Source organism: Pipistrellus kuhlii, unplaced genomic scaffold, assembly GCF_014108245.1.
Source record: "Pipistrellus kuhlii isolate mPipKuh1 unplaced genomic scaffold, mPipKuh1.p scaffold_m20_p_7, whole genome shotgun sequence".
Lineage (NCBI taxonomy): Eukaryota > Metazoa > Chordata > Mammalia > Chiroptera > Vespertilionidae > Pipistrellus > Pipistrellus kuhlii.
Window position 1 is genome coordinate 32,158,236 of NW_023425573.1, and position 25,564 is coordinate 32,183,799.

The following is a 25,564-nucleotide window of genomic DNA, read 5'->3' on the forward strand; positions in this document are numbered from 1 at the left end:
CCCAGTCAGAGCACATGCCTGGGTTGTTGTGGGCTCAATCCCTAGCATGCAGGAGGCAGCTGATGGATGTTCCTGTTTCCCATTGATGTTTCTAGCTCTCTTCCCTCTTTCTTCCTCTTTCTCTTAAAAGGAAAAAAAAAAAATACTTAAAATTTTTTAAATCTTTCTTTTGAGAAAATTGAGGTGATTTTGCTACTTAAGGTTATTCTGAATCTTCTAAGTACAAGTGATTATGAAACAAATGTCTGATGTCTTCTATATTACTTTCATGGAGTCCCACCTCCAAGGCCCTATAGTCTGCTTTTCATGAAGTCTTAAAAAGATGAGCTGTACTGACTAGGGTCAGAGGGTAGTAACACTAATTTTGGAAGTGCCACTTAGCAGTAATGTCCAGGAGATGAAAACCAGTCCAGCTCTGCAGTCTCCACAGTCATATACTAATGATAATTAGCCATTCCTTAAATTAAAGCCTCATACTTTATGTGACTTTTATTTCGGTCTTTCTAGAGCTATCTTGAAAATGAGCAGGATTTTATGACTTTGTTTTGTATCAGTGAAAGGAATTGCCCATCACTATTATTAACATTTAAAAAATGAGAATAATGTGATTATAGATATTAACAGAGCACAATGCAGGTCAGATGTGAATTTGCACCTTTGATACCTCTTTACCCGTTTAAAAATATTTACTCTGAGGGTATCATCTAGGTATTACCTCCATGGAGGGAATGGCTGAAAGTATTATATTCCATGGAGTGCAGGTGTCTTCCTATCCACTACCACATACTAACAAGTGGGGCGGTGTCTAGTGATCATACACATAGAATATAGAAGATTAATAGGTAAAGTCCAGGTCTCATGAGTTAATATCAGCGATGTTGAAGTCTTGCCTTGTCTCATGCAATTTCTTGTTTTCTAGAGTCGTCTGTGTCGGCGGAGACGGTTCCGCCAGCGAAGTAGCCCACGCGCTGCTCCTCAGAGCTCAGCACAGTGCCAGCCTGGAAACAGACCGCATCCTGAGCCCTGCCCGAGCCCAGCTGCCGCTCGGGGTGATACCTGCAGGCAAGGGAGCGGCCACGGCTTTGCTAAACGGACCCTCTCCTTCTCCCCTTCCACCCTCCCCCGTTTCACTTCCCAACCTAGACAGGGGAATATAGAGTTAAACACGTAGACTCTGAGTCTGAGAGACCCGAGCTTGGCATCTTCACTAGCAAGGACGTGAGGCTTGGACAAGTTATTCAATATTTTTGAGCCTCATTTTTCGAATCCATAAAAGGGAGGCAACCCACATAATAGTCACATCAGTACAAGGTTATTAAATTAGGAGGTTTACTAGTATGCAGAGAGTTGGATACATAGTGAGCCAATCGATAAATGGGATTGCTGTTATTCTACCTTTCCATGCGAAGGTCCAGTGAATACACGGTCCCAGATCATGAAATTTCAAAACAAGACCACTCCAGCCAAACTGCAGATAACTTCATGTGAGGGAAAGTATGGAAACCCCCCTAATCAAAGAGCACACGGATAACCTGGACAACACCGAGAGGATTTATTCTGACTGCTGCTTCTCTAGCAACTAGAACAGAATAGAACATGACAGAGCGAACACTCAATAGCTACGTTTATTAGGTGAAGGAATATAATGGTGATATTATAGAGTAAGCAGCACTTGAATTAGGCCTAAAAATGGGTTCAATAGGATCTGGCCTGAAAAAAAAAGAAGAAAAAAAAAAAGAAGAAAAAAAAAGAGAATGGATTTTGCCTGCAAAAGTAAAAAATATGCCAAGGCAAAAACCCAGGAATGTTGAGGAATAGAAAATGGATCATTTGTGGGGTGATTATTGTATGAAAATAGGCTCAAAATATGGTGGCTCCTGGATGCCATGGGAAGATGTCAGGATGGTATTTGATAAATAGGAGGGAACAATGGGAAATTCAGAGCAAAGAAGCCACCTGCTGGGAGCCATTCTAGGATGATTCCTGATCAGGGGAAGGGAGCAGGAGAACATGGGGGTCAGAGGCAAGGAGAACAGCCGGAGCACATAGGCACCCAGAAGGGAGGAACACACAGGGATCTAGGAGGGAGGAGCACACAGGGATCCAGAGAGAAGAAAACATCTTTCTCGAGTTTATGATGTTATGTGAGTCACTCCTTAAAAATACTGAACATACAATAGTAAAGGAAAGTGATTATTTCTTTTCATTAAAAAAAAAAATCACACATTTCTCTAAAGAAAAGCAGAAAGAATTACTTTTTCTATGAAAATAGAAATAATGTACATGATTGAGAAAAATCAGTCCTTTTGATAATCACATTCATTTAGTATAGATTTCAGTATATTCAGCATTGACAAAGAACAAAAGATATTTCAATGTCCTTTTAGAGTATAAAGTTTGTTATACAAACAAGAATTTAAAAGGCTACTTGGATATACCCTGATTAATTGTCAATCATATAGAGAAAAATCTGTGGTAGTCTTTAAGAAAAAGAGAACAAAACCTCAATTTTATAAAGGAGTAGTACTAAGTTTTATGCTTTTTAAGCATATCTCTGGTTTTGAAAGCATTTTTTTTGTATACACTGGCCATCTACATACTCATGGTTTAGAATAGGGGTGTCGAACTCAATCAGAGAAGGGGCCAAAATCTAAAATCCAGCCTAAATCGCGGGCCGAATGGTTTACTGAACAGTCATAAACTGTCATTGTGATGGAAATGCAGCGGAGTGCAGTGATGACAGCGCGGTGCAGGCCACAGCGCGGTGCGGGCCACATTGCAAGGCCTGGCGGGACGGATTTGGCCCGCGGGCCTTGTGTTTGACACATGTGGTTTAGAAGATACAGCCTGTTTCCCCAACGCTGGTCATTGTACAGGACTTGCAGCGTGTGGATCCCATCTAACGGGAGGAGGAAGGCACGTTAGGATGTGTTTAATGGGAGGACCCCATGCCTACTCAGGGCTTTGGCAGCAGCAGAACAGAGCGAGGTGGGAAGTTTGCAAGCTGAACACAGAAGACAGTTTGCCTTCGAAGCCATTTGCCTCCTGGAGAGAGAGACCCGGAGCGAGGGTGTTTAGTAAATTACTGCACCGAGCCAGCAGACTGAGCTGCTGAATTATGATCGGACTCAGATGGATCAGATGTGGAGAAGCCTGTGTTTGAACTGCTGGCCATTAGCAATGGTGTTTGTTGCTATGGGAACTGGTGCTAAGGAACTATTACGGAGAGATTTGGATGAAAGGGTGTGCCTGTGTGAGGTGGGGGAGAGGACAGGGGAAAAAGCTTGAGTGGACATAAAAATAAGCAAAGCAATCGAGTTGTTGTAAAACAAGGCTCTATCCACATACTGATGGCTGCAAACCATATCTTCCTATAGAATTCACATAAATAAATTCATGCTTTCCAATTAATTTGAGGAAAATTAAGTATTGCCAAGAGACTGTTAATTTCTATGATATTTCGGGCATAGAACCAACGTGTAGGTGCAGCTTTCCTGAGAATTTTAGATATGCTTGACTAGGAAGTCATTACATCACATTTATCTGTTTAGATGTGGGAGACATTAACGGCCTTATGAATATTCATGGCATCTGGTTAATTAAGTTAATTGTTCTGCAGAAGTGCTTGCACTTCCAAGGACAATTTTTTTCCTTTTTTTTTTTTTTTTTTTTTTTTTTTGCCTCCTTGGCTTCTGCCTGGAGCTCCCATCAGTCATGCTCTACATGGACCCCTACTTCTGTCCTCACTCTGTAGTGGGCACATTTTAACAGGTTTGGGGAGGTGGTGGTGAGTGAGCCAAGTTTGCTGGTAATGTTATGAAGAAGAATTTTTCAGGTTTATTAAAATGTTTACGGTAAGGTAGACCATTTTTAGTTTTTGTGAGGATGCTAAAATTACACAGTTATTTATGTGGGCAGCATGTTCTTTTAGCATGTAGACAACTCTTCAGATGAGTCACATTTTGTTTCAGCACACTGTACTCTATCTTTTGGATTATCAAAAAAAAACACAAAAACAAAAAACACAAAAACATATAGAGAAGTCTAGAGTTTTACAATTTTGCATCCACTTTCCTCATGAACACCTCTCTCCCCGCCTCCATGGACTTCATTTATTTTTAATTTTTAAAAAATCCTCTCTTAAGGATATGTTGTTGATTTTAGAGAGAGAGGAAGGGAGAGGAAGAGGGAGAGAAGGAGGGAGAGAAATATGGATCAGTTGCCTCACATACACACCCTGACCAGGGAACCAATATTTAACCTGAAAATATGCCCGGATCAGGAATGGAACCTGTGACCTTGTACAGGAAGATGCTACAATCAGCATCTGGCAGGGCTATTATTTTAATTTAAAAAAATATTTTTTCAACTACAGTTCACATTCAGTATTATTTTGTATTAGTTTCAGGTGTACGGCATAGTGGTTAGACAATCATATACTTCACAAAGTGTTCCCCCTGATATTCCCAGGAACCCCTGGCACCATGCATAATTACTACAATATTATTTCTTTTTTAATATAGAGCCTACAACACTTTCTTAAGGACTAAGGTACAGGTTAATTAGAATGGAAGATGACAAATAATTTTCTGACTTTGGTCATGCTTGTTATCACTGCCAAGTACTATGGAATTAAGGGCAAGTTGCAAAGTTGAAAAGCCTTAGAAGACATAAAAATAAAAACAGTGATCTCTAGCACTCAAAAAACATTTGTGCTTGGGCATGCTTAGCATACTTGAAACTCACAGGGAGTAAACAGGCTTTATTTTCTTGAGTCATGATATGTGTCATTCTCTATTGCACATGACAACTTTACATTATGCTTTTTAATAGCCTTTCTAGAGGAATGCTTTTATGGCCATTCCTAATTAACCATGGTAATGGAGGGAATGTGTTTCATGGAGTACTGTAATCCATTGATAATCCTAAATATCTCCCTCTAATTATGTGGCCTCCTCAAAAATCTTCACCATAAATCTGACTGGGAAGCAAAATAGACTGATCTGTTCCTCCCCTGTCCTCTGCCTAGTCCAGACTCATTAGCAATAAGACTGCCAAAGGGCAGGCAGTGAGGGTTAAAAAGGTCTAGGTATTTGACTCCCAGGCAAAGGTCCACTGAGTAACAGGTGGACCTTTCGTTCTAGATCACTTGTTCTCAAACCTTAGGGTGCATACAAATCAACTCGAGAACTTGCCAAAACAGGGATACCTCCCTGGGCCTTCCTCCCAGACATTTCCACTTCCATGGGTTGTAGGTGGAACCCAGATATTTGCCTTTTTAAGAAGCTCCCAAGTAGTGCTGGTGCTGCTGATCCCTGGGCCTTTTATCCTGGGAGTGCCTCTCTAGGTTAGTGTAGGTTTACATAACCCGAGGCTCTTGTACAATGCAGACTCTGACTTGGTCGGTCTGGAGTGGGGGCTGAGAGGAGATCTTACTAAGCCCCAGGTATTGTCTTCTGCTGCTGGACCCTGGGCCATATTCCGAGTAACAAGGGTCAGAGCATACCTTGCCTTTTGCTCAAGCAATTGGAGCCAGTTTACCAGCTGGTTAAGGTGGAGTTCTCTTTGCACTGGTATTAGTAGAGGTCTGGAAATCATTAATGATTAGAAAGATCCCTAATGATTATTATTATTTTAATGATGGTCTGTTACCTCAGCTTTTCCATCTGAGCAGCTCAAGCACACATAGGTTCAAAGTGACGCAAATTGGAGAGATTAACGAGGGATCACACAGTACTATTCCTGATTCACCAATCCAGGGACAAACCTTTGCCTTGAAAGCCGCAGAACATAGCACATCCATGTTTTCACAGCCCGCAGCTTTTATTCTCATATTCTTTAATTAAAGAAAAATTGTAGCTGCTTAATTTTAAATGCTTTTTGCCTTGTGGGAATGGCAGGGGCTAGCTGGTATTTTCCCCTTCAAAAGCAGACCTTGACCCCAGGATCTCAGAGACATAAATGCCATAGGAGCCTGACTTGAGAGAGCTCTTTTCTTCTGTAGGTAAGAAAAATTCACGTGGTTTTTAAATTATCTTAATGATTATGACAATCAGAAGTCTATACTATCTCAATACAGATTTTCAAACCAAGGCAAAGACCATGGAATTAAATATTTTCTTCATGTAGGATACCGCTTTCAGATAAAGGGGAATCCCTGTTTGGGTGAGAGCTTATCTTGGAGATTTATTAATTGTATTTAAAGCATGCCCTTTGGACTTCGTAGTGATCTTATGTGCTTTTCTTAGTTGCTGTTGGGACTTTTATTTATTTATTTTTTTAATGTATTTATGCATTTGTCTCTGCTCTCCAGAAACACCCTTTTGCTGTTGTTGCTCCTTTTGGTATGGAAGTTAGAAGCCCATTTATTCAAGCTGGATATAGTAGTCTTTGATATAGCTAGTAGTTTGGGTAGAAAATAGACATTCATAATGGAAAAGGCTATAAGTAAGGAGATACTATAAACGATTTTCTAATCTTTAAGTTGTTTGAAAATTAAAGAATCATTCATTTGATGTGCATCTGAGCTGAGAATGGCAACAAATTTCCATTAATTTGTCATCTGAATATTTCATAATGACATCCACACAAAGAGCAAATGATTGCTTTGTGACCTAGGCTACACTGACTGTACATGTTTTAAAATTGACTTGGCAGGCTCTACCAACGTGCTGGCACATTCTCTCCATGGAATCTCTCACGTGGTAACCGCAACTTTGCACATTATAATGGGTAAGAATTGTTTCAAAGGAGTGAGTTTTACAAGCAAGTTTCTATATTACTTAAGGGAGGCTGCTTTATTCCTGTCAGACTTGCCTTAGGAAAAGACAGGGTCTTTATCTCTTATAGCAGAGAAAGGTTGAATTAAAACCCAAAGGTCAATTAGGCAACACTTCTCTGTTTGGACTGCCTGTCTTTTCAGAATAGAGATGCTATAAAGAGCAGTAAGTAAAGTTCGCTATAATATATTGATAGAAAAAAAATACATTTTCATATGTTGTAAGGTCATGATTTTGTAACCAGGTCAAGAAAATCCATGCACACTATTCTAGTATATCAGATATTGTTGTTGGACTGTACCAAGTCTCTAGGGCTAGCACTATGTTATTAAAAGAAGAAAAAAAAACCACACATGATAATGCTTTTCAATCACTGTACATCCACTCGACCTTTTATTATCCCAATTGATGGAAAAGATAAACACTTGGATAAATGCAATGCAGAACTCCTAAATCTGTTTATTTTTCACGCATATTACAACATCACATCCTAGCCACGCTTTATATGAAATAGCTATAAGCTGCAAAATCTGCCACTTTGTTTCTTTCCTAGAACCTGAAAAAGTTGCCAATGGCAATTCCAGTAGTTGTAGGTAAAGATGGAGAGAAAGCAAAGGTATTTACTATGGTATAAAGTAGCTTGAGATTTAAAAGTAAATAAATGTGCTCTTCTGTGTTTGCCATTTTGACAACTGGCGCTCTTGCACAGTTGACTAACATTTAATATAATATTCAAGGGCACATACAACCCGTCGATGTCTGCACCTTCAGCACCACTGGCAAGCTTCTTCGCTTTGGGTTCTCGGCCATGTTTGGCTTTGGTGGAAGGACTTTGGCTCTGGCAGAAAAACATCGATGGATGTCCCCTACCCAACGAAGGGATTTTGCTGTAATTCAGGCACTGGCAAAACTTAAGTAAGTCTTTTTTTTTCTTCTCTTTCTTAAACCAAAAATCTTCTATCTCAGAATCAGTGAGTGTTAATAACATATTTTGTTGTATTTTAGGCCAGAGGACTGTGAAATATCATTTTTGCCATTTAACAGCTCTCCAGATTTACAAGAAAGGTAAGTAGAAAGCTCAAAGCAACATCTATATCTGTATCTTTTTTTAAAGCATATAATAGTTTGATATAAACAGTTTGTTCGATTGTGACCTTTGGTTGCTTTTCTAGCGTACTAGTGAATAATATAGAATCATGGAGTCCTACAGATTCTGGTAGGCCATGTAGTTTGGTTTCTGTCTCCAGATACAACCATTAATTCATTCCATCCTTCCATCCACCCAACAGCTGTTTATTGAGTGCCTACTATATTTGAAGCACTTTGGATACATGAACCAAAAGGAAAAAAAAATAGACAAACAGAACCCATAGTTTCTGTCCTCATGAGAGTTGGCTGGGTGTGGAGTACAAATATTAATCAAAGTCACACAAAGGAAGTGCTGTAGTCTTTAAAAAAATGAAAATCATTTTTTACTGGTGATGCTACCTAGAAATGAATCAATGCAATATAATTTAGTAATGGAATTATTCACATATTTTTACTTACTGTCTAATATAAGAAAACATTTACTATATGTAACATAGGAGCCTATAATTTTCTCATATTTAATAGATGTTATTTTTGTCTTTATTTTTCCCCTTTGTCTTCTTATTTTTTAGAAGGGCACAGGGATCTCCCAAATCTGGTGAGTCTAAAAGCATCTCCTTGAGAACTGACCCAGGTTCTAGTACCATTTTGCTGTGGTGAGGGAAGGTAACTGTCTTTTTCATATCTTTAGACTGTAATGCTCAGTGGCAAATGATCCAGGGTCAGTTCTTGAATGTCAGCATTATGGCAATTCCTTGCCTGTGTTCAGTGGCACCTAGAGGTTTGGCACCTGATACCAGGTTAGTAAGTGTTTTTATTGAACCATTGATACTTTCCTATAATCCAAAATTTTCTTGCAGAATAATACCTACCCCTCCTTGCCCCAACTCTTGGCTACCTAGAATATTATGAAGAGGTATTCTGTCCTTGACTGTATAATATCAGAGATTTTCAGGAATTTGTCATCAGAATAAGTTCAGAACAGCTGTTATTTAGGTTTATCTACCAGTTGTTGAGAATATTGTATTTCATTCTGGTTTCCAATTTTAGTGCATACATAAATACCTGTAGCATGAAAAGCATGTATTTGTGTATATCTGATACCTCTAATCAAAAGAAACATTTTTATTAACACTTAATGAGAATAGTGATACATATGAATAAAAGTCTACTACCCACATTTTCTATAAAATAAGACATTTTATATATTGTCTTATAGATATAGCTATTTATTCATAAGATATAGATATTTCATCTCTTACACATTCTTTTCAGTAGTTGTCCATTATTGGTACGAAAATTTCTCTCCTTTTTCTGTAGAGCATAGAAGAAAAGATCATGAATGTTATATAATGTAGTCAAATCTAGATTTTCCCTGGAGGTGGAATAAAAGAATGACTAATGTACTTTGGCAATCTATAACATTATTGTAATGATTAGTTTCAACCTCCCTGCAAAATATTTAACTAGAATGATTATGAGTAAAAATGAAGCACATTAAAAAAATACTGTTTCAGTGTTGTTTATTTTTGGTTGGGAAGAGATGGCATGACAAGTCAAAGAAGCACTGAACCCTGAGGAATAAGAGCTCTGGTTCTGTGATCGTGTGTGTGTGTGTGTGTGTGTGTGTGTGTGTGTGTGTGCGCGCGTGCGCGCGCGCCTCTGATCAAATCACTTAAGCTTGGGGTCTTCTTTTCCTTTTATGTAAACTGAGTGAATGATGGGTAATCTCCAATGTTCCATATAGCTCTCACCTGAGCTTCCATAAGATTTAAAGAGCTCTTTTTTTTTGTTGTTGTTGTTGTTATTCTTGGAATAACTTTGTAGTATTTCCACTGGAATTGAGCCAGAAGTCATTCACATGCGTTTCTGCAAATGACCTTCTAAAGCTACAAACATTTGCGAGTGGCTTTTCTGGCACTGAATCACACATGCTAAATTTACAGTCTCTTTTATATCGAACCAAACAGCTAGGCAAGATTAAAATGCTCGGTCATTTAACCGAACATGTGTGGCAGCATTTCGTATCATCTACCTAAGGGCCACTTTGATTTAGTTTCCTGTGTTACTTAGACCTGCCCATAAAGAAATATTTAAATCAACGTCAGATTTTAGAAAGTGTTGAGCTATTTGTTATACCACTGGTACATATTAACTATTTTACAATACATCTTTAACAAACATGTGGTTTCACATGTAGAATCCTTAAGTGAATACATGGGATTTTAAATTGCATCTTGATATATGGATAGGGTGCATGATGGTTCATTTTATAAAAAGCTCTTGCTGAGAAGACAATTGTTTAATAAAAGCATTTTGAAAAACCAAAGTGCTTGCTGAGAAGGAAGGCAATTGTTTAATAAAAGCATTTTAAAATGCTGTGTGTCATTTAAAAATAACGGCAAAATATGATCTAAGAATTTTAAATAAATTTAATGTGATGATGATTTATCTCTCTTGCCTAAAACTTCTAGTAAATGTTGTATGTTTTAGAAAGATTGATATAGAGTCAATTTTTATGTAATCTCTTAATAAACTTAATGTCAAATACAAATATTTAATTTCAGGTTAAATAATGGAAGTATGGCTCTTATAATTGCACGGAACACCTCTCGACAGGAATTTATAAAACACCTGAAAAGATACGCCAGTGTTAAAAATCAGGTATGGGAAATTCTTTTTGTTACTTATATGCAAAGCTATTAAGCATGGACAGTGATATGTTGCAAGAGTTGACATCAAGTCTTGCCTCATAAGAAGGCTTTATTTTCTTCCAAATACATTAACTTTTTTGTCAACCTGTACTTCCTTCAAATTTTGAAAAGTATCCACTAGTACTACAATATAGATTGGCCTTTTTTTTGAGCTATGGCTTGGTGGTTATATATTTGTGTCTTCTTGGTTTGTTTGGGTTTTTGTGCAAAAATAGGACATTTAGTGTTATATTGAAATTATGAAGTGAATTAAGGTTAAAATTACCTACTAGGGATGCTCTTCAGAATGAGAAGTAGTGAACCACCTTTAGGTTGAACTGGATGTTCATATATATGAACAATGGTAGCGCACTTTGGAAACCATCATTTGCGGGGTGATCCTCTTACCTCCCCATCTCTGTGTACAGTCCACGGAAAGCAAAAATTCCATTTCAGGTTCTTTTGACTCCATCCTATATCTGGACAGTTCTCACTGTCCATAATTTTCTGCATTCACATTTACCATCATTTTTGGGAGGGACTTTAAAACCCTTAAATGCTAGTGTTTCCCCTAAAGGGCCCCTTCCGTGGTTCCTGACACAAGTCAGTGGCATCCCTCCACCTGCCCTGGAGTTACTCTGACTCCTCGGTCTTCCTCATTCCTCGCAACCCACCCCCCATGCAGGTCTGTTTGTTCCCCTCTGAATGTTTCTGAAATTGCTCCTTCTCCTCACTTCAAAACTCATTCCTTCTTGCTTCTAATAGCCTTCTTTCTGGTCTTCCTTTTCCCTGCTCTTGTCTTCCAAACCTCCTTCTAAGGGGCTTTTCCTAAAACACACATCTGATTTCTCTTCTGCTTAATTCTGCAATGCCTTTCTCACCGTCACCAGGCTGACATCTAATGTCCGCAGCAGGTGCCTGGCCCTCTGTGTTCTGGCCTTTGCCCACTGTGGCCTCACCTCTTTACCATCTTCCACCAGAATTCCTGTTTCTGTCCTCATATCAGTTTGCTAGAGCTGCCATACCAGTATTACAGACTGGGAGGCTTAAACGCAGAAACTCACTTCTTCACAGTTCTGAATGGGAGAAGCCCAGGAGGTGGGGTTTCTCCCGAGGCTCCTCTTGGCTCGCAGAGGGCTGCCTTCTGGCTGCACCTGCAATGCTTTTTCCTGTGTGTGTGCACATCCCTGGCATCTCTCTGCGTCCCAGTTTCTTCTTCTTCCAAGGACACCAGTCCCATTGGATTAGTGCCCACCTCAAGGACCCCATCTTTAACTAATTACACCTGCAGAGCCCCTATTTCCAGAGAAGATGACATTCATAGGTAGTAGGAGTTAGGACTTCCAGATACCTTTCTGAGGGACACAGTTTAGCCTATAATAGCCGGTTAGGAATGACTCATTTCAAGCTCATTTTTACAATGAATGACTATGTAGACAATGAGTGATTAAGGAGAGATATTCACAAGTGCACAGTATGTGGGTTGTCTGTAAGGCTGTAGCCTGGGATGGGAAACCTGAGGCAGAGGCGTAAGCATTTTCAGAGAACTGCTCGGGGCCCTCTAATCAGAACAGCCTTTGCCACCATATAACCCCAGCATAGTCCACTGGAACCCAGTGTGTGATCCTGTATAAACTGGAAAAATCTACTGCGCTGTGTTTTCTACTAGTAAAATAAGGATGTTTGGAAAAATTTCAGTTTTCTGTCAGCTTCTAAATTTCTGTGCTTTATTGAGATTTATAGGTGGATGTGTAGATAATATGAAGAATAAACCTCATGTCATTTATCTGGAACCTAAAATAAACGAGTACTCTGCATTTCTGCTAGAGTAGGTAGGTTATTTTTTCACTAGTTTCTGTAAACAAGAAAAAATTGAAATTTGAAATTTACACTATTCTAAACACAATTAATTATCTTGCAACTTGTGGCCACCTTGAAAGAGGGGATGAAGCAGGCAAACACCTGTGAAACATTAGATTGAATTTTTTTTTTTGCCTTCATAAGTTTAAGCCTAGGTTCTTCTGAATTAAATTCCAAGTGTAAAGCTTACACTAGACTTTGCTTTATATCAGCTAAACTAGTTGACAAGTTACTAATCAAGTCAGTGGATTATATAAATCTTCTGTATCAATAGACCAGTACTAAAGATTGTCTTTAATTGGAAATTCTACAATATCATTACTGTATACAATTTCATAGAGATTTACTGTTTTGTTGTAAAACAAGCTTGGCCAGCTGCTAGATCTAAACGAGGTAGGAAAGCTTTAGAAGGGTTCCTTCTTCCAGAGAAACTGGGAAACCCTGGCTATAATTAGTTTCAAAGCATGCATGTTGATCTTTGCTTGCAAGAGAGAGCAGAGTGAACTTTCTTAATGTGTACTAGCAGTTAGGGAGAAAGGAAACACCCTGATTATATGCATTTTTAAACAGTATTACAGATGTCTCCCTTTTTCTCCTTTTTGCCCCATCTCAGACCTTCACCATGCTATTGTCTGTGTCCATTGGTATGCATAGATATTCTTTGGTTAATTTCTTCCTGTCCCCTCCCACCATCTCCCCTACCGAGATCTGTGATTCTATTCTATTCATCCATACTTCTGGACCTATTTTGTTTGTCAGTTTATTTTGTTCATTATATTCTATATGTGAGTGAGATCATGTGATATTTGTCTTTCTCTAACTGGCTTAGTTTGCTTAGCATACTTCTCTCCAGGTCCATCCATGCTGTTGCAAAGGGTAAGAGCTTCTTTTTTCATAGTCACATAGTATTCCATTGTGTAAATGTACCACAGCTTTAAAAAAAAAAAAAAACTTCATTGTTGAAAAAATCTTTATTGTACTTTTATGTATGTACATTTATATATGTCCCCTTTCTCCCCATTGACCCTTTCCCTCCCTGCCCCCCCCCAACTCTATTGTCCAAGTCCTGGGTTATGCATATATGCATACAAGTTCCTTGGTTGATCTCATCCTATCCATTCACCCCTCCCTTCTCTCTGAGATTCCACAGTCTGTTCCATGCTTCTATGTCTCTGGATCTATTTTATCAGTTTATGTTGCTCATTAGATTCCACATATGAAATCATGTGATACTTTTTCTCTTGACTGGCTTATTTCACTTAGCATAATACTCTCAAGGTCCCTCCATGCTGTCTCAAAGGGAAAGTGATTCTTTTTTATTGCAGCAGAGCATTCCATGGTGTAAATGTACCACAGCTTTTTAATATATTCGTCTACTGATGGGTATTTCAGGATTCTCAGAATATATTCCCAGAAGTGAGGTTGCTGGATCACATGGCAGATCCATTTTTAATTCTTTGAGGAACCTCCATACTGTTTTCCATAATGGCTCTACCAGTCTGCATTCCCGTCAACAGTGTATGAAGGTTCCCTTTTCACCATATCTTTGCCCCACTTGACGTTTGTTGATGATTGCCACTGGCGGGTGTGAGGTGATACCCCATTGTCATTTTGATTTGCATCTTTCTGATGATTAGTGATGTTGGAACATTTTTTTCATGTCTACTGGCCATCTGTATGTCATCTTTGGAGAAGTGTCTATTGAGGTCCATTTGTTTTATTTAGTTCAATTTTCCATTCGTTGAGACTTACACTGTTGAAGAAGTAAAAGTTTATCCAAGGAATAAAACCAGTGCATACAGTCTAGAGGAGGAGGATCAACCACATGAAACTGCCTCAGAAAACAGGTTCCCCTGGAATGTAGATGGCGACTTAATGGAAGTTACATCAGAGGTCCACATTAAGTAAGTCTAACGATTTCACTGCCTTCTATGTCCACCAGTAGACACAAAACTGCTAGTATAATGGAAGCCTTCTTTCTTTAACTATCAAAGCAAGCAATTGGCTAGATTTTTTTTTTATTATAAAATCAGGGAAGGATAAACAGATAAATGTATAATTTTAATAAAGTATGACTTTACACTTATTCATCAATTGTTTTGGAGAGTTAACACATTTTCTTTGGTTATAAGTCTACACTATACAGACAATGCATGTCTACAATTTCCATTTTGAATTTGAAAAGAGTCAAAAGTTTAAGCTTTGGTGACACTGAGTAGCAGACTACAATTTAATCTGTATTCGGCAGTTCCATGTAATTTACATAGCATGCTAACAAGAGCAACTGGTGAGCTCTCTATCTGTACAATTGCCTGCATTTTACAAAAACAATGGAGAATATTAGTCAAGGCTTTATACTAAGTGAGTGCTGATTTATTACACATCCTGCCCCAGTTTCTCTAGATTTCATCTCTTACCATGAATGTGTATGTTTTTATTGGCTGTCATTAGACTTGCACTTGGTATTAAGCACTGTACTCAATTGGTATATGTGTGAAAAATAACAGAATGATAGGTTGATAAAATAATCAATTACACATATTTTATTCTTTGCAGATTACACCCAAGACTTATCAATCTTTATGGTGAAAGCATGGAAGAAATGAATGATTCCAAAGTAACATGTAATTGTTTATAACAAACATATGAACTAACATTTTAATATGAATGGACATATTTTAAACAGATATCCCAACAGAAAAAAAAATATTTTTTAAAGAAATTAAAATTGCTTGCTACTTTTGACATTGCTAAAAATTAGTACTGAGGGTTTAAATATAACAAAAATTATTTAAATTCTGATTTTTTGAATGTCTTTATATCTACTTTTAACCTGGATAATTCCAAAGTGAAATAATTTACATTCTTTCATTTTTCAGGATTTGAGTCCATCAATTCTGATGTTAAATATCCTGTAGTCTGGTATGAATAGACCACAAAGTTCATGTAAGAATGCCCTGATTTTCCTAATGAGGTACCTGTCCAATGAGCTTAAATTTCAAAATTATACAACTCAATCTAACCAGAAATAGTACTAGTATTACTTTAAAAATTTCTCTAATAACAACTTCCCCAAAAAGGACTCCCTCCTATGTCTAAGTTGTTATGGTACCAATTTTGTGAATATTCTCTGAAAGTTGAAAATTCATAGTTTATTAAATTTTATTTTAAACTATGCAAAATGTCTTAACTAGGCAGAATCCGGCCCATTAGGGTACTGTGCTCTCCTCTTGCTCCTGAGAGTCATGTGTACTGGCCATTATAACATTGTTTTCAATAGCACCTGAAATGCTGTCATTTCTGAATAGGAAAAGAACCAAATTTAAATTTCCTCAGAGATCATCCTTGAGAACGAAATTCTAAATTTGAGCTTCATTTTTCATCAGTGATTCTAGGCATTCTCCTGAATAGTTTCTATTAAAAAAAAGTATAATTTTAATATTATAAATGTAATTAGGTGGTATTAGCTCACAGGTTTCATGTTCATGCATCTCTGTGCATTTTACACTTTCCATCTATCACAGACTGTAGGCTTGTGATGGATAACTTACACAGCAATTAGGTAGTCTGAGGAAGATGGCTTTTGGCAGGGACTTCCTATAAATATTTCCTATGGACTATTTTCCATAATAGTAGAGACTGACCTCTAATTTATCTATTTGATCACATCTTGTAATAGATTTTCAAAATTTGGCCACAGTCGTCTTTTATATATATTATAAAGACAGATTTAGCCCAGTTCAGATGAAATTATATTCTAAGATCAGCATCTAGTTCATATGTATGAATAAATAATAGAAAAGATTATCTTTAAATGTCTTAAAATTTGAAAATATAAATTATATAATTATAAAAAGGATTATAAAAAGGATTCTAAAATAACCCATAAAAATTTAAAATGTTTCACTGATCACTAAAACATATACCTTGGGAATTTCGATGTTATATTAACTGGATATAAGCTAAATCTATTTAAAAATTATAAATTATGTTTCCCCAATTCCATGCAGAAGAGACTGATCTTATAAGCATTTAACACTTACATATGAAAAGAGTAATATCCAGTTACTATTTACAGAGTATCAGTATATTTCTCCTTAATCACTGTTTTTACAGAGCTTTGATTTTTTAAAAAGTATTTGTGAGGTACAGTTTTCATATTTTACATTTACCAGTTAAAGTGCAACATTCACAATCTGTTTCAGAATATAACTTAGAATTTTAAGTACTGTTGTTTTGTAAATTGTAAATAAGAAAATTGACAAATGATAGATTTTTAAAATTTACTCTGGGGTATCTTTGAAAAAATTGTTACAGGAGAGACTTATGGATTTATACCTATGTGAACATATATGTATATTTCAAAGTTATGTATATACAGAAAGAAGAAATCCATAGTTTTATAAACAACAATTACCCAGAAGTCATCCCATTAAGTTCAAACCAGTGTATTAAAGTTCAGTCAGAAGTTTGTTCTTCGGGTCCATTAATCATAGACTGTGAGTGGTGGTTGATCAAAGCCCATAGGAAATGTATTACAAGTAAAGGGCTTAAAGGTAAAATGCTTTGTTTAAAAATATTCAGCAGAATTTTTTCAAAGAGCTGTTTCATTCATTAGGAAACAGGTCTTTGAAAAATTCCTGCTGAATATTTTTAAAGAACATAATTCAAACAAGTCTCGAAGATTATTATTTTGCTGAAGCAAGCACATATCTTGAAGTCCAAGACTTCTTCAATCAAGTTTGTGATTTAATTCAGATGCACTTTTATTTCTGAATATCTTCAAGGGATTATCTTTAATGTAATGTGTTAGTGTTTTCTATCCACTTAACTGAAACAAGACCTTTTTCATTTGCCTTAAGACATAGTATGTCACGAGGTTATGAGTAAAAAGTACATAAAAGAACTCTGGGCAAAGCAAAGTTCATGGCTTCTTGTAAACAATGTCTTAAATTCTTTAGATATACCTGAGTCTTGGCTTTCTCAGTTTAAAAGAAGTCTTTAATCAGCATCATCATTGCTTTTACTGTTAATGTAATTCCAACTGTCTCTTCTGTTTTCTTCTTGTAGGATGGATTTGTACTGTCTTTTAAAGAAGCCAGCCTGAAAAAATATTATTGTATAATCACTAGTGCGCAGTTATTACACTCATAAAATATCTAGACAATCAATGGCAACTTAACATCGGTGATATTTTTCTATGATTTTAAGTAAAACAATGTATAACAAAATCAAATTTTTCATAGGCTAATTGACACCATTTGAGGACCTGCTATGCTAAAGTTCTTAAACTGTGTCCCATGGAGTCAGTAAAAATTAGTTTGGAAAATATGGGATTAAAGAGCAATTACGGCAGGACTTACTAAAGCATGTGTGAAATCTCTAAAACTGACATTCAACATAATGTGTGGTGTTTCTCAAATGTTTCTTTGAAAATGAGTTATCTTTAAAGAAGGCATATTTTTCTACAAGTTTGATATGAAAGTTAGGAGAAATATGGTGAAATCAGTACTGTACAGTCACGTGAGAGGCACAAATTGGCTTTAAGAAAGTCAAGGGTGGCGTTTTGAGAGAGTTAACATTGGTAATTATTAAAGAAAGGCTTACCTTCCACATAACATATGAAATCAACAAAAGTAAAATAAGTCCAAGTATCAAGCTACTTGAAATAATCGATAAGGTCAAATAACGTGTGGGCCTTTGATGATGTAGTCCTTCGAGCCAAACCTACATTTTAACCAAAACAAAGAACCACCAGTTTAAGAGTTTGCTCCTATTTCCTTTGCAGCTCCCTCCTCCATCCCCAATAGTATTTAGAACTACCCATCTTATTCTCTTGCTGGTTCGAATATAATCACAGGAAATGCTGGTAACTGATCAGCAGAAACAGTAAGTACAATGGATTTTTTTTTTCTGTAGTTTTTCCTCCAATCCATCCTAAACTCCTTAAAAAGCTCACTCACTCTTTCCAGGTGTGGAAAATACCAACTCTCAGGAAAGTATTTCAAGCCCTCCATGATCTAGTAAAAAATTATTTTCCTGACTAACCACCCTAGCAATACTATTTTTCCTACAGTCTTAATGTTTCAGTTTAGCTTACGTGTGCAACACTGGCATCCTTGTTTAGTTCAATAATTTTTGGATTTGGCTCTGGAAAAGCTGTCGCTCTTATTTCAAACTTGAGTGCTGAAGTCTCATCCTGTTTAATAAATGAAAGATCTCTATTGATTCATAGTTTCATTTCATGAAGACATTAACAATGACTAATTTCTCATGATCCTTACCTACTATCTAGAAGTTTTCATAACTAATCTTCCCCAATTTACCTCACCATTTGTAATTAATTGCAAAGCTTACTTTGATTCTCAAGGCATGGTCTTGGTATTAATTTATATGGCACCATTTTGTTGAAATTCTTTTATTAAACATAGCCATGGCATGCAGATAACTTGATTTAAATATTATGTGTTAGTTTGTCGTGCATTTTCCCCTGGATATTGAATTTTTAACCACAAAATAAGACTTCCTTCACTTAATAAACCTTACCTAAAATTTATTTTATTTCTTTCTAAGTTGTGTTGTCATCTTGATGCTCTGATCAAATACACACAGTCTACCTAATACTGTAATGAGAAAATCTGGTACAAATAAGTTATAGCATTCAGATATCAAATCAATAGGTTGATGAACTCAGAGCTTTACTATTTAATGCAGAGACTTATAAGCGAGAATCTCTAGACACTAAGGACTTTTGAAATTGTATGCACAATTGAGGTGTTTTAAATACAATTTTACTTCTTAGCTTTATTAAATATTAGATTTTAAGCATAATTTAAAATAGTTTGGAAAGGACTTTAAGGTTATACAAAATGTTAAGGTAGTCAATTTCTTTGATTTAATCAAGGTCTATCAACAGTTGAACATACTTCCTAAAGAAAACATCTTAATTCTTAATTATCTATTTAATTACTCAAAACCATGTCATTTAAACAATGTATTCAGCTAAAGTAAGAGGGGAGAGATCAACCAAAGGACTTCTATGCATGCATATAAGCATAACCAATGGACACAGACACCAGGGGGACCATGACAGGGTAAGAACACATATGTTATACCTTCATCAATAAAGAAAAATAATTGAAACAGAAGTTTCACTCTAAATTTTTTTGTATTAATACCTTCTTAATTTGTTGAATGCTTCCCTACATACCATCCCACTTAGGTATAGTTTGCAGGTTCTGAATAGACTTACCATTTCTAAGATGGATGGCCGGCCTTCCAGCTGAATGTGAACACTGGCTTCTTTCCCACTTTCCATTTTCCCAAAATTGCATAAGAAATTCAAACAATGTGGGTCAGCTTTTGTGCAGAACTTGAAAGAATACCAAAAAAAGCTACATTAACATTTCAACTTTTTTTTTTTTTTTTAGAAGATGGCTAAAATAATTTTCATGGAATTTAAGATCTGTTTTTGTTAGTGGCATTTTAAAAATCTTACTTTAAACAATTTAAACAATGTTTGTTTTATAAAATAAAGTATTTGAACTGGAGCATGTGTTCTTATGAACCTAACCATCTGGGATAATCTGGGATAGATGTTGAAAAGAAAGACTCCTAATCAGAATTTTGCCAAGTTGGATGTTCTGTTTATTGTAAAAATTGAATAATTGGAATGCTAAGATTGCTTCTTCTTTTTTTTTTTTTCATAAATTCACTAAACTGAAAAGAGGCCAAGTTCTGAGTAGCCTTTGTGAAATGCGATTAAGAGAGCATGGAGAAATGCCTGGCTAGCACAGAATGGGCATTTGTCAGACAAATAATTAAAATGTCTATAGTTTACCCTGGGTCTATTGCAAATGTCCAACCATGTCTGTTCCTCACAGGCAAGAATATTCTTTGTTTCTATTCAAACCCAACTGAAGGTCAAACCCATTGATTTTAAGCATTTCAGTTCTGTATGTGGGAAAACAAGAACAATGAAAAACTGAAACTTACCAATAACCTCTTATCAGTCCTCGAAAAGAATTTATATATGTCTCTTAGGGCCTCCATTGCATCTTTTTTCTTTACTGATGTGCACATTCTTTGATAATTTTTAAAATGGCATTCTCCTGAACTAGTCTATAAAGATAGGAAGCAAGAAATGTGTTATGATTCAATATTGGAAGGAATAAAAGCTACATGGTTTTAAAAGTTCCAATAAAATGAAGTTCCAATTGCTTGATTACCTTTTCTAAAAATATCAAGTACTTCTGAAAAGTGTGAAAATATTTTTGACAGATTTATTTGGGACAGATTAAATCTCTGCAGTAAAAACACCAACTCAGAAAAATTTTAGAGTGTTGGATAGAGGTCCTAAACTAATCAAATAGCCCTAATCTTACAGAAATTAGGGCAATTTGAAAAATAGCATGAAATTTAACATTTCTCGGGCTTTAGACACCATGTCCTACCATCTAAATTTGGAATTCAAGTAAGATTTTTTTTTATAAATTAGATCTCAAACCCAGTTCATAGGCTTACTGATTGCTTGTCTTGAAACTGGGAGAGTAAAAGCAATTCTGATGGAATCAACAATATAAGAATACTGACTCTTAAACAGTGACTGGAGCATTCTTTCTTTAAAAAAGGCTGAAATACTAATTTTGTTCCCCAACAGTGGTCTAAAGTTTTATGGCAAATTCTATCAACCAAATTACTTCCACAGGTCCATGTCACAAGGAAATGTACTGAAATAGGAGAGCATAATTGTTACTGTGTACGTCAAATGCAGAGGTTCTATGCAATGTATAATATTCAAGGTGTTCTCAATGAATGCAGGGTGAATTTACAGCTGAGAGTAAGTGTGATTGAAGTTAACAGACATTTCAATTTCAGCAGTATTACTTACAATAAAGGAGGGAACAAATTTTTACCTGGACATCCAAAATGTTGAACAACTCATCAGTTTGGGGGATAAAAGAATTTGGGACCATTATTTCCACACTAACATTTGGAGCCATGCTAGGGCCATTGTTGATAACCTGATAAGAAGAAGGAAAAAAAATTAAACTTTTAAATGCTTTCATAAATGTAAGTACAGATATTAAATGAGCTCTTAGGTGAGCCCATCTGTATGAAACACTTCTTGTTGGCAGCTACACCGCAAAGGGAGACAGAATGTTGATAGTGAGAACAGAAAAAAATTTTGCTGAAAATAACAACCTTTTAGTTTTTACTGCCAGCTCTCTCCTTTTGCTCTTAATTAGGCCATAATGTCCAGGCAGATGTTCTATTTAGTCTAAAGAAAAGACATCAAGAATGTATATGTGTATGGCACATTCTGTATCTAAAATGCTATGACCAATTGGTCCTCATCCCTATCCCATCAGGTGGGAAAACATTTATTTGCCAGCTCAAAAAATGCTAAGAGGTGTTAGTCAACAATGTGCCCAATATAAAAATGACCAGAATTGGGACAAAACCCAGGTATTCTAATTTAAATCCTATGATGTTTTCACAAAAGTACTCTGTGCAGAGGGGATGTCAGCAGTAAGTGAATAAAATGTATTTTAATTCAGGGTTATTATAGTGCTGATACACTCAGAAAATCACAAAGGGGTAGGTTATTCGGTTTTAGAAAAAATTCAATAGGTTTTTAAAGAATAATGCATGAGGGAGTGATAGTTCATTATTGCTGATAAATTTGGGGATTGCAGATCTTTGTAAAAGGAAATTGGGCCAAAATGCTACCACCTGAAAGCTTCACTATAAAACCAATACAAAGTCAGAAATGAAATGTACCACAATACCTGAATGAAATAGCATGACTCACAGACTTGCAATACTTTTTTGAATGCATATGATATAAATGAAGTGTCCCTGGCTTTGGGACATATGGTAATTGCTCAGCCATGCAGGCACGGGGCAGTTTCAAAGGCAGCATCCAAACCTTTAGGCAAGTCTTCCTGATGCCTGTAAATAATCATTCTAACCTACAATACCTTCCATCCTTGTTTGCCGGATAACATTTAGACCTCCAAGAGTGTATTCATCCTTACTCAGACTCACCAAACCATAGGACTTCAAAATAGAGGGCTACATTTTTTCACTACTGCTGTATACTAGTATAACAAAAACTTGACTGTATGTACACTTAATAGGACTTCAAAGTCATTCTTCTTCCACAGATCAAAATGCCAGGAGTTTGCATTTTAGACAAGCACTCCAAGTGATTCTGATGTACATTTTGAAGGACATTGCCTTACAAACTATCAAAATGTACCAAAATCCAGACTCACACCCCACAGATTGTTACATAGCTCTAAGGATATTTGGGCGGTACTTTTGGTTCAAAAAATTTTTGTGGACATTATTTCCAATTATCTACTAATCATCAATATCCATGATGCACCAAAAATAACAGTTGATAATAAACATTTTTAAGTTGTCTTTATATTAGTATACTAATATTTCTGGATAATGACACTATTCTTTATTGAATAAATGATGCATCTCTTGCTACAGCTAACCTACCTATGGCCTGAAAGGCTGACCAAGCAGACCTTCAACAGAGTTGTTGATTTTACTTGGTAATTGTAGGGCTTTTAAATGCTTCAACCAAGACAAGAGTTCCCGAATTTGCACCTAAACATGCCTTCCCTTGGCCTATCTTGTTTTTTCCTAGGCACCTCTATCAGATTCTCCCATAACTTTGCTAGTTTCAAGTGTTACCTCTGTTCCTGCTAGCTCATTCCCACCTGCATGGTAAGGAGATGTGGGCTTGAGTAAGAGGGACAAGAACAGGGGGAGGTAAGGGCACAGGTATCCGTGTGGTAGCTCCTTCCTTGTCCTAACCAAACTGTGCCGGCCCAAGGCTGAGGGACATCACAGGGATATGATGTCCTCTCGAGCAATGCACCAGTCACATTCTTTGAGTTCGTTACAAATATCAACACAGCCAACTTTTCTTACATGGAACGTGAAGTTCATTTTCTCTGTCATGCACGTTTCGGGCTCATGATCCTCCTTTGATCCATACACAAGTGAAGTTGGATTTATAAACCTGGTAGAAACAAATCCAAATTTAGTGTGCTCTTCAGTGTTATAGTCTCATTTATTTATGAAGTCGAAGTATATATGGGATGCGTATTAGGTGCCAGGCTGTGCTAAGCACCAGGAGGCTAATATTTATAAGACACATGGCCCCACCTGAGATTTGTACAGTCTATTTGAACTTGGTTAATGGTCTTTCTTTTGATGAGGTGTTATAAACAGTCTTTCTCTACAGTTTGGATTATAGCTTATCTCTCAAATATGCTCTAATTTAGACAACAGGCACTTAAGCACAATCAAATACTTTTGGTTTTTTGGTAAGATAGTAATTTTAGTAAAGATGTAATGAAATTAGAAAGTCATGTGCTCTGACTTGGGTGACAGAATCTCTTCTCAACACTATATGGCTCATTCTACTGATTTATATGAATTGGCAAATATGATAAGTCTTTAGCTTTTCCCTATGACTTCAATATATTCCTCTATTTCAATCAACCTTACCTATTTTTGAGTTATTTCTTTCCATCTCCTAATTCCTGCTGGCTATTCGTAATTCACCCAGCTCTGGGGAACAATTCAAGCACCAATAAGTATATTAAAATTTTTATTAGAATACAAAGCTGTTCCTCTTTTACCTGTGATTTTACATATGTATGGTCAGTAGTGAACTTTAAGAAATACTTTCCTAGGGAAATCCTGACTCCACAAGTTGCTTATATTTGGCAGCTGTTATGAGGCAATGCAAATTAGGGACCCATTACCCAGGAAAGAAATGAGAAATAGTCAAATGCAGAGTAGGCGGCATAATAGTTGCAGAGGAGAACTTGCTCAAAATAAGATGTGGATAATGAAAAAAAAGGGAGGATGCTCATAGGAAAATGAAGGAGGGCAGGCAAGACAACATTCAAAACCAAGAAACATGCAACTGCTTTTCTTTGCTCCCCACTGATTTTCTGGGTGGTCCTCTACCTCGAACGGCTGCCTTTATTTCCCTGCTTTTTACATCTCACAAACCTGGTACACTATTTCATCAGTTTCAGACACTGATATGTTTATTTCTGTATAATTCTATGCCATCCTATGGGTGGCTAAAAATTATTGGAGATGGTTTATACTTAGTGCAACAAGAAAAACTTGCTTGTCCATTTATCTCTAATTGCTTTAAAATGCATTTTTAAACAAAGATTAATAGCTTAAATAATTTCTAATAACAATCATTAAAGGTTTTCATAATACTCCTTTCATGAAGAATACTCAATTCTTCATACCTGTCTTCCTTGCATCAGAGTCAGAACAACATAATCAATTACTAAAATTATGAGGAATCAGTGACTACTGGCTCTGGGGCTGTGGGTGAGGAACTCTGTGATTCACAGTTATAAAGACCAGAAAAGAGCTGCAGATGGTCTCTCCTACACAGGTTCTAGAGAGTGGTCATTTGGTCAAGCTTGCGATCCTTGAAACTTCACACTTGCCACAGCCACGGAGTGTGATCAAACAAACTGTGCACTGCTCATCTCCCAGAGGCTGGGCCTGGCCTGCACTGGGCACCTCCAGACATGGCCTGTGCAAGGCAGAGCAGGCTCTTCCAGGAAGAAATCCCCTCCAGCTGGGCACTAGCGTGATATGGTCTCAGTGACACTTATATGATGGGGTAAAATAACGAACAGCTGGGCAAGGGACTGCAGTGCTGCAGTAATTGTTAAGAGAAATAGCATCAGATCTTTAAGAAGTCTTTTAAATATGGTTTAGACTAATACAGGATGCAGCAACAAGATTTAAAATCATCTCTCCTCTCTAGAGGAGGCCTCAGTGTCTACTTACCCGTGCACCGTGAGCATGACTTCATATCTCAGAGGTACTGCTAACGTCACTTTGTTATGCTTCAGATGGTCCATCTCCCCTTCATTTTTGCTATGAAACAAACAGAAAATGCCCTGTTAGAATGCATGGGCACAAAGACCGTCTTCAGCGAGAACTAGTTGTATGCCATGTATGCCTTATAAACTTGGAGGTGAGTTTAAATAGTGCTTTTTGGGGAGTGGGGATAAAAGTGGATGTGATAGCTTTGACCAGTTTGGCTCAATGGATAGAGTGTCAGCCTGCGGA

At 36.8% G+C, this 25,564-nt stretch overlaps 2 protein-coding genes across 4 annotated transcripts in view; one reads left to right on the plus strand and one right to left on the minus strand.

The window, feature by feature from the left end:
• CERKL (ceramide kinase like) overlaps window positions 1–17,687 on the plus strand; it is an 86,034-nt gene extending 68,347 nt beyond the window's left edge. The window contains exons 5-14 of one of the 3 annotated variants that reach the window (XM_045575279.1): window positions 920–1,062; window positions 6,658–6,732; window positions 7,517–7,694; window positions 7,785–7,844; window positions 8,441–8,466; window positions 8,560–8,668; window positions 10,436–10,532; window positions 14,147–14,325; window positions 14,978–15,045; window positions 17,492–17,687. In XM_045575279.1, coding sequence (XP_045431235.1) covers window positions 920–1,062; window positions 6,658–6,732; window positions 7,517–7,694; window positions 7,785–7,844; window positions 8,441–8,466; window positions 8,560–8,668; window positions 10,436–10,532; window positions 14,147–14,325; window positions 14,978–15,045; window positions 17,492–17,493 — 937 coding nt within the window. In that variant the 3' untranslated portion in view covers window positions 17,494–17,687. Of the gene's footprint in view, window positions 1–919; window positions 1,063–6,657; window positions 6,733–7,516; window positions 7,695–7,784; window positions 7,845–8,440; window positions 8,467–8,559; window positions 8,669–10,435; window positions 10,533–14,146; window positions 14,326–14,977; window positions 15,120–17,491 lie in introns of those variants that run through there. The other 2 variants (XM_045575280.1, XM_036421590.2) reach the window with 2 other exon arrangements.
• The window catches only part of ITGA4 (integrin subunit alpha 4), a 65,504-nt gene continuing 56,604 nt past the window's right edge, over window positions 16,665–25,564 (minus strand). Inside the window, exons 21-28 of the mRNA XM_036421589.2 lie at window positions 25,280–25,369; window positions 23,375–23,465; window positions 21,337–21,444; window positions 20,417–20,542; window positions 19,674–19,793; window positions 18,522–18,620; window positions 18,029–18,148; window positions 16,665–17,524 (exon numbers count right to left, since the gene is read on the minus strand). Coding sequence (XP_036277482.1) covers window positions 17,423–17,524; window positions 18,029–18,148; window positions 18,522–18,620; window positions 19,674–19,793; window positions 20,417–20,542; window positions 21,337–21,444; window positions 23,375–23,465; window positions 25,280–25,369 — 856 coding nt within the window. The 3' untranslated portion in view covers window positions 16,665–17,422. The remainder of the gene's footprint in view (window positions 17,525–18,028; window positions 18,149–18,521; window positions 18,621–19,673; window positions 19,794–20,416; window positions 20,543–21,336; window positions 21,445–23,374; window positions 23,466–25,279; window positions 25,370–25,564) is intronic.